Genomic DNA, 10,025 nt, shown 5'->3' with positions numbered 1-10,025 from the left:
GTAACAGACAGACAGACAGAGTTACTTTCGCATTTATAATATTAGTATGGATTTGATAGCTAGTGCCTCGCATTTAAAGGTTTATTTCTGACTTAATACCTCTATAGGCGGTAAGGATTTTGTTAATTATTTTATTATTAGATATATAAGTAGTAAGTACGAATGAATGAGATGGGTTATTTTAAATAAAAACACAATTTCATATTTTTACTTCTAGTAACTTTGCAAAATGACCACTTACATAACTTACATACAACATGCAAATTAATATTTCAACTTATGTTATAAATCATTGGTTCGTTTACACTTTGACAGGTGCAAATATTTAGGTCGTAACTTAGAAACTAAGTGGATCCGTGTAAACCTACATATCTAGAGTTTAATTGACCATTTAATCTAAACAAATATTATATACTAGCGGTCCGCCCCGGCTTCGCCCGTGGTACATATAATTTATGTTTTCTCTACATAAGAACCATCCTGGTACTTCAAGGAATATAATAAAAAAAGAATTATCGAAATCGGTCCACCCGTTCTCGAGTTATGCGCTTACCAACACATTTTGCGATTCATTTTTAGGGTTCCGTAGCCAAAATGGCAAAAACGGAACCCTTATAGTTTCGTCATGTCCGTCTGTCCGTCTGTCCGTCTGTCCGTCTGTCACAGCCGATTTACTCGGAAACTATAAGTACTACAGTGATGAAATTTGATGGGAATATGTGTTGTATGAACCGCTACAAAAATATGACACTAAATAGTAAAAAAAAGAATTGGGGGTGGGGCCCCCCATACATGTAACTGAGGGATGAAATTTTTTTTTTCGATGTACATACCCGTGTGGGGTATCAATGGAAAGGTCTTTTAAAATGATATAAAGTTTTCTAAAAAACATTTTTCTTAAAGTGAACGGTTTTTGAGATATCAGCTCTCAAAGTCGTAAAAAGTATGTCCCCCCCCCTCTATTTTTATAACTACGGGGTATAAAATTCTAAAAAAAATAGAGGTGATGCATGCTAATTAACTCTTTCAACGATTTTTGGTTTGATCAAAGTATCTCTTATAGTTTTTGAGATAGGTTGATTTAACTGTAATTTATTATATTTGCTGCTACGGAACCCTTTGTGCGCGAGCCCGACTCGCACTTGGCCGCTTTTTCTTTTTTATATTATAAGATTATATTCTATAACCAATACTAATATCATTAAGCTGACAAGTTTGTTTGGTTGAACCCGCTGATCTCAAGAACCGCGGATCCGATTTGAAAAATTATTTCACTGTTAGATAAACCATTAATTATCGAGAAAGGCTATAGGCATATACCTATACCTACCATCACGCTAAGATCAATATGAGCGTAGCAATGCGGGTAAAACCGTTGGTCTTAGCGTGACGATATATAGCCTATAGCCTTCCTCGATAAATGGGCTATCTAACACCGAAAGAATTTTACAAATCGGACCAGTTGTTCCTGAGATTAGCGCGTTCAAACAAACAAACATACACACAAACTCTTCAGCTTTATAATATTACTATAGATGATACTTTATGATGTACTAGCTTTCCGCCCGCGGCTTCGCCCGCTTTGTCTAAAACCTAATAAATTATATACTAAAACCTTCCTCTTGAATCACTCTATCTATTAAAAAAAACCGCATCAAAATCCGTTGCGGAGTTTTAAAGATTTAAGCATACATAGGGACATAGGGACAGAGAAAGCGACTTTGTTTTATACTATGTAGTGATGATGTGTAGGTAGTGATAGTTGAAGTAGGTAGGTACAATAAAAACAACACAATCCGTTCAAATGTATTTATTTCAATCACAGTCCTACATAAGTATTAAAGATCACAATAAAACATATCTTTTACATAATTATTACTATTTTAACAATTTTATATATTTAAAGGCAAAAAATTTGAAGCCTCTATAGGCGGGACCAGCCGCACCAAGTTTATATTAAAATAAATGCGACAGTATGTTGGGTTATAACAACAGAACGGCTGAACCGATTTTGATGGATTTTAACATTTCGATAGACTAAAGTAAGACGTGGTGGTATACAGTTTGTAATGAGTGAAAAATATAAAAAAAATGGACTACGTTAAAAATATAATTTTGAATATTCAAAAAGAAATAGCAACAAAATAATTGATTTTGATACACATTTTAACACACGTTTTAATTATATGTAAGTAGTAAGTACTACATAGATAGGTTTTTGTACTGTATGTCACAATATTGATAAAATCCTATATTACTTGAATAAACCAAAACCTACATATTTGTTCTAAGTAAGTTTAAGTTGTAACAGATTTACTTAGAACCAATAATACAAATACTTTTAAACGGCATTTTCATTTCATATTGAACATCATTTTTCTTATTGTATTTCTTTTAATTTTACAATACTATTGGTCAGAAATATTTACATAAATACAATATTACATATTCCATAAAATACAAATGTGTAAAATTCTAGGAAGATTCGTCTAAAAAACAATAAAAATAAATATAAAAAACGCAGCGTTTCGCCGTTCGTGTGAAGAGCTCTTATAAGTAACAGGAACATCGTGTTAAGTAAACTTGCTTTGTTTTGCTTCAGCATTATCCATCTTTGTCGTCCGGCTGAAATAAAGGTATCTTCATATAATAAACGTTTAAAAGACAGGTATTTTTTAATTAAATTTTATTTAGTACTAGCTTCCGCCCGCGGCTTCGCCCGCTTGGTGTTTAGATAAAAGGTAGCCTATGTTCTTTCTCAGGGTCTAAAGATTGTCTGTGCCAAGTTTCATCAAAATCGGTTGAGAGGTTTAAGCGGGAAAGCGTAACAGACAGACAGACACAGTTACTTTCGCATTAATTATATTAGTAGTAGTAAGTAGCGATTTATTAAGTGTTCAATCAAATCAAATCTCAATGCAGGTAAACTGTTAGGTTTTATTAAATCCGTTCAGGAGATTTTGAGATAATATTAGAGAAACAGACTTTAAGACTTTAAAATATTGGTAGCAATGTAAATAAAAACTAAAGAATTTGAAATTACACGCGAAAGAAAGCATGGAAAGTATTTAATTTATTAAAATGAAACTTTCGCAATTGTAGGCTTATCAATACAATATTACATATAACATATTACATTAAATTGTATTTTTTTTTAATTGCTACGAACCTTAAAAAACGACATAAAAATAGGAATATAAAATAACAACATTCACAACGTCTGTTTTAATTACAAAATGTAAAAGAGTTAATTAGATCATTGATTTTTACTATAAGTCATAAAAATAAATAAATAAATAATTATTTCAGGACAATTTTCACACACGGCACGATCTGATCCCATACTAAGCTTTCGCTTGTGTTATGGAAACCAGATGGCTGATAAGTGTGATAAACATACATATATATAGAATACACAATTATAATATTTAAAATACCTACATAATTATATAGATAATTAACACCCAGGCACAGAGCAAACATTTATGTTCATCACACTAATATTTGCCCCGGGTGGGAATCGAACCCACGACCTCTGGCCTCTAACGTCAAATAATAACTTTAAAATCAGACAAAAAACATAAAAACTTACTCGAGCCGGATAAACGAAGGTTTTAATTTCAGCGGAACCAAATATATTACTGGCGTGACAACTAAACTCGCCCATGTCTTCCCAGAGGAGCCCCGCTATCACTAGCTCGCCTGAACGGAGCACCTGGGGATAAAATATAATATATAATACTTATAATCTTAATATATATAAATCTCGTGTCACAATGTTTGTCCTCAATGGACTCCTAAACCACTTAACCGATTATAATAAAATTCGCACACCATGTGCAGTTCGATCCAACTTGGGAGATAGGATAGTTTAAACAAAACACAAGTACCACGGGCGAAGCTGGGGCGGACTAATATGTAATATTTAGAAATTACGTTTTTAATGCAATTTATTCATCATATTATTTGGTTAATAAACACATTTTATTTCAGCGCCATCTAGTGACGAGTTGCAGAACTTCAACAATTGTGACGTGTTGGTTTAAATATTGAAATGATATTGTTTTCCTTAGAAATAAATAATAGGAACAATTATATTTTTTTTAAATGTAGGTGAGTTCAGTTATTAATTAGTTCTAAGAATAATTTTATACCCTTAAGTTTACTTTACAAAGAGTAAAGTTGTAATTAGGTAAGGACTTCTAATCTACCTGAGTATAATATTATGATATAATTAATCTCTAAAATATAATCAACCATTATTTACGGTAAGTTTATTAGAAGCTTATTTAGGTAAAAAATTACGATTATTAATTATTATTATCTTAGATTATGCTTATAACATTTTCGCCAAGATTATATGGAATAGGTCCATCAGAGATACACAGTCTTATTATGTTATTGAGTAATTCTATAATATAAAAAAAGACGGGTTGCACTGGGGGAGTGCCGGCAGAAGTGAAAACTTGATTATTAACGTTGAGCATGTTTGATATTTTGGAATGGTATCCGTCTTACGCTTTTTCGATCAGGTCACGTGTCCTGACGCGAGTTTAAGGTTTTATACCCATTACAGAAAAAGTGCTCAACGCCGCTAAAGAAGTTTTCACTTCAATAAGATTTCGCTTAAAACCGCTAAAAATAAACATAAAAATTACCTTCATCCTCTGATCATTCTTAACAACTTTTCCATTATTATCCTTCCAGACCACATTAGGCCTTGGATGTCCCCGCACGCGGCACGGCAACGCGACATTAGTTCCAATTATGTCCACGAACACTTTGTATGAAACGAGAATGCGTGGCGCTAGTGGGACCAGTTTGGAACGCTCTGATAGCTCTGTGCTGCCATCTAGTGGGGAGTAGAAAGAGTTAGATTTAGTGGTTGTGTTAATGTTGTTGTTAATGTTAATATTCTTTAATAATATTAAAAGAGCGTAAATATTATAAAGAAATTTGTATTTTGGCTAAAAAATGTAGTATAATTTGTGGGTAAGCTAAAGCGTGTATACAGAAATAATATCGGGGTAAGTAATTAAACTAAAGCGCCACGTTCGTTCCAATTATGTCCACGATAACTTTGTATGAAACGAGAATGCGTGGCGCTAGTGGGACCAGTTTGGAACGCTCTGATAGCTCTGTGCTGCCATCTAGTGGGGAGTGGAAAGGTTTAGTAAAATATGTGAAGCTTTCTAACGTCTGCTTAATGTTTTTGTGTATTCTGTACATTATAATTCAAGGCTATCGATTGATGTATGGGTAATCAAGGAAAGCGTATTTTTTAAAAACGATTTATAGAGTTTTAGTTTTGTAATCTTATATTATATGTATTACATAAAGTAATAATTTCAAATTCTTGTATTTTATTGTATACGTATGTACATATTACGTAAGTTTAAATAAAACTGTTTCATTATACTCGTGTTTATTTATTGAAGTGAAACTTCTTCAGACGTGTTGAGAGTAAACTTGGAACGGCGCGTTATGGGAATACCGTCACGTCATGGAGTAAGGCGACAATTTTGGTATCTTTGAATGTTGCCAAAGAAGTTTCACTTCTGACACGTGAACGCGGCACACGAGTCCTTTTTCATTTTATTTATTTATTACTTTTTAATTTTTAATAAAACTATACATGGGAAACTTATGTTATGTAACAATACTACTCATGTAATGTTAGCAAAGCAAAATACATAATTTGTAGCTTATTCTTATCACTTAGATGTGATTTATTTTATTTACTTCATATTCATCCGTATTATTATTAGTGCTTATAATTTGACGACGCGGTTGGCGCAGTGGTAAAGTAACTGCCTACTGAGCCGACGGTCCCGGGTTCGATCCCCGGTCAGGGCAAATATTTGTGTGATGAACTCAATTATTTGTTCTTGGGTCTGGGTGTTATCTATATATATGTATTTATTAAATATTATATTTATCGTCGCCTAGTACCCACAACACAAGCCTTAATTGAGCTTACTGTGGGACTAGGTCGATTTGTGTAATAATGTCCTATAATATTTATTTATTGAAGTGAAACTTCTTTAAATCGGGGCTGGACAAAAATTCAGTGTAACATTTTTGCGTTACGCCGTACGCGTGACATTTTTGCGTTACGCCATACTCGTGACATTTTTAAGGTCATAAAGAAGTTCCACTTCCTACGTGTGTACACAAATACACGCACACATTTATTTATTATTATTATTAGTGCTTATAATACATACCATCACTGTACACAACAGTAGAGGCCCGCACCGTGGAGGGCCCCGACACAACAAGGCACGTGTACTTCACGCGCGGCCCCGCGCGGGACACCAACAGGGTCGAACTGACCCGCCCAAGGGATGAGGCATTGGTATCGATTATTTCGTTCGATTCTTTGTCGTACTGGAAAGAAGATTTATTTGTTGATTGGCTGTGTAACGCAAAGAATTATAAGTCGTAGACAACAAACAATTAATGCCGTAAATAAATAAATCTATACTATACTATATTAAAAGGCTCAAGAGTTTTTATGTTTGTTTAAACGCGCTTATCTCAGGAACTTGAACTTCCCCTTAATTGTGTGAATAGACTTGTTTAAAAGTTAAGCTTGCTATCTAAAATACTATAATAACAATTTCTACACATCATATAGTTGCTTATTGCTGATTAAAAAATGGATACCTAAAAATAAAAATAAAGGATTTTTAGCACATACATAATAATATGTAAATTAACATTCGCAATTAATTGTTTAAACACCTTACATTTTAATTGACACAGTAAACAGTAACAAACATACCTACATACACATAATTATTATATCCATCCTTACAAACTTTCGCATTTTCAATATTCCTAGCTTACCGCCCACGGCTTCGCCCGCTTTGTCTAAAACCTAATACATTATTACTTACTAAAGCCTTGTGAATAAAAAATTTTTAAATAAGTAACCGAATTAAAATCCGTTACGTAGTTTTAAAGATTTAAGCATACAAAGGGACATAGGGACAGTGAAAGCGACTTTGTTTTATACTATGTAGTGATTATTTAATAGTTATATTATTTATAGTAGGAAGTTATCCATACCTCAGTAACAGGTGCGTCGTTCCTAAACCAATGGACAGATGGCGCTGGCGCAGCGATTGCTTCACAAGTGAGTTCGAGTGTAGTTCCCGCGGTGTGCGATAGTTTAGCCGCGGGTCTTTTTGTTAGGGTTATGAAGCGTTTTGTTTGTTGACGGGGTACTACTGGAATTAATGTTTTAATTAATTAATTATAATGTAATGTAAAACAATTACGGAGTTTCTTGCAATTTCTTCTCCGTAGAAACTGCTTTCTGAATTGGTGGTAAAACTATGGTATGACGATTCAAAAGTGCTTCTAAAATAAAGTATTTTTATGTAAGTTGTTGAATAAATTTCTATTGGAGAATGAAATTTCAAATTCAATTCAATTATTTCAGAGGTTAGGTATCTACTTGGTAAATAGAAATAAGCAAAAAATATTGTTTGCTTATTGCAGAAATATTTCTGGCTTAGCCTAACTTTCTCAGATCAAAATATAATCGAGTAGTTTTTGAGTAAAATAGTAACGAACAAACAAAAAAATCATACACTTCTTCTTTAAAATATTATAAATTATAGTTATAAATATAATTATACTCACAATTGCTCTCTATATGATTGTCCATGTCTAATATTTTCATATGTCGATTGATGTTGGACGCGCGGGAGTCGCACAGCAGCGCCGCGGCGGCAAATAGCAGAACTTTGTACATTATTGTTGAGATTCTTTGATGAGTTAACTGTGAATAAATATTATAATATGAATATTAACTATAAATAAATATATTTTTTTACTGTACTAAAAAGGTTATTGTGATAGACTTTATATCATTTATTTGTCAAAATATGTCAAAAATATGTAAGTATATACATATTTTTGACACAAAATAAATAATTTGATGAATTGTAACTGAAGCGATGTCTTTAGAATAGGCTTAATCTGACCTAATAATATGAAGCTGGAGAGTCTGTTTGTTTGAACGCGCTAATCTTATGAGGCACTGGACCGATTTCAATAAGTCTGTCACCGTTGAATTTTATGTAGGAGATCCATAAGTGCTAAAGGCTATATGATATGTCTATAAAAGCAGTGCCCCTCGGTTTTACTCGCATTGCTCTCAGTGATGATATAGCCTATAAGCCTTCCTGGATAAACAGACTATCTAACAGAGATATTATATTTGTAAATCGGGCTGGTGGTTCCTCAGATAAGCGCGTTCAAACAAACAAACTCTTCTGCTTTATAATATTAGTATAGATGTACTATGGGCAAAATCGTGCCGGATTGCTTGTTGTCATAGAAGTGGCAACCTTTTTCAGGATCCCTTCTTATAGTCAAAATAATAAATAGATATAGATAAAAAATAGGATTATCAGTATTAAAACAATAGATAAATATCATTGTTATTAATGATTAAGGATTTACAATTAATTAATTAATGCACATCCATTTTTCACGCATCAGTAATTAAACGTTCATTGACCTTTTATTTTCAACCGACTTCATAAAAGGAGCTTCTCAATTAGTTTATGATTTTTTAGGTTTGTTACCTCAGAATTATGGACTGTGTGTGTGAACTGATTTTGATAATTCTTTTTTGAAGTGAAACTTCTATAGGCGCGTTATGAGTAGAATTTCAAGGTCGCGTCATGGCGATGATTTTGGTATTTTTGAATCTTGCCATAGAAGTTTCACTTCTGACACGTGTGCTCAGCACACACGCTCTTTTTTATTTGAAAGCTGTTCTTCCGGTTGGCACCAATAAAACTTTGTATAGTTATGCCCATTTGAAGTCAGTTTAGTTTTTTTGTAGAAAAGAAAAAAATATTTTTAAGATCCCACTAAGTGTTGGTAATTCTCTTTTGGGGGCGTCCATAAATAACGTGAGGTGTTTTATTCAATTTTTGATATTTGCCGAGACCCCCCATGTCCCCAACGTAAGGTTAGATGAGATTTGATAAAACTTCACGTCACGTAATTTATGGACGCCCCCTTTAAAGAAATCTATACTAAAATTATAAAGCTGAAGAGTTTGTTTGTTTGAGCGCGCTAATCTCAGGAACTACTGGTCCGATTTTAAAAATTATTTCATTGTTAGATAGCCCGTTTATCGAAGAAGCCTATCCATACTAATATTATAAATAGGAAAGTAACTCTGTCTGTCTGTCTGTTACTCAATCACGCCTAAACTACTAAACCAATTTTCATGAAATTTGGTATGGAGATATTTTGATACCCGAGAAAGGACATAGGCTACTTTGTATCCCGAGAAAATGACGCAATCCCGGAAATCCCACGGGAACGGGAACTATGCGGGTTTTTCTTTGTCTGCGCGGGCGAAGCCGTGGGCGGAAAGCTAGTAGGCTATATCTGTGGCTATATATCATCACGCTAAGACAGGAGCGGAGCAATGCGGGTGAAACCGCGGAGCACAGCTAGTAGTACCTATATTTTAAAGCTCTTTCACTTTTGATATAAACTGGATCTAAATACACGTATAATTATTTATGAGGTCATAAATATGATGCTGTTAGTTTCCATTTTCTTTACCGTTTCGTCTTTTTTTACCGTCATATTATTATTTTTGCTAACGGAAATTTGAATTTTGACTTTTTTTTATATTATACTAGCTTTCCACCCGCGGCTTCGCCCGCATTTTCAAAGATAAACCCGCATAGTTACCGTTCCCGTGGGATTTCCGAGATAAAACCTATCCTATGTGTTAATCCAAGTTACCCTATATGTGTGCTAAAATTCATTGTAATCGGTTCAGTAGTTTTTGCGTGAAAGAGTAACAAACATCTATACAAATAGGATTTATTATTTATTATACGTGTGTTATTTAAAATTATATTTTGGAGTAAGTATTCAAATCTTATAGATTACTAACTGTGCCCCGCGGTTTCACCCGCATTGCTTAGCTCCTGTTGGTCTTAGCGGGATGATATATAGCCTTCCTCGATAAATGGGCT

General features: G+C 33.5%; 1 protein-coding gene across 1 annotated transcript in view; it reads right to left on the bottom strand.

Annotated features, from left to right (window-relative positions):
* Positions 1-2,379: 2,379 nt before the first annotated feature.
* LOC149476449 (neural/ectodermal development factor IMP-L2-like) overlaps positions 2,380-10,025 on the bottom strand; it is a 59,112-nt gene continuing 51,466 nt past the window's right edge. The window contains exons 2-7 of the mRNA XM_089711833.1: positions 7,654-7,792; positions 7,075-7,235; positions 6,228-6,390; positions 4,659-4,852; positions 3,593-3,715; positions 2,380-2,625 (exon numbers count right to left, since the gene is read on the bottom strand). Coding sequence (XP_089567959.1) covers positions 2,605-2,625; positions 3,593-3,715; positions 4,659-4,852; positions 6,228-6,390; positions 7,075-7,235; positions 7,654-7,765 — 774 coding nt within the window. The 5' untranslated portion in view covers positions 7,766-7,792 and the 3' untranslated portion in view covers positions 2,380-2,604. The remainder of the gene's footprint in view (positions 2,626-3,592; positions 3,716-4,658; positions 4,853-6,227; positions 6,391-7,074; positions 7,236-7,653; positions 7,793-10,025) is intronic.

Source organism: Colias philodice, chromosome 27, assembly GCF_061535455.1.
Source record: "Colias philodice isolate Cphi_HAF_F1 chromosome 27, ilColPhil1 Martin Lab GWU primary, whole genome shotgun sequence".
Lineage (NCBI taxonomy): Eukaryota > Metazoa > Arthropoda > Insecta > Lepidoptera > Pieridae > Colias > Colias philodice.
Note: the sequence above shows the minus strand (reverse complement) of the source record. Positions and strands in the feature narration are given on the sequence as shown.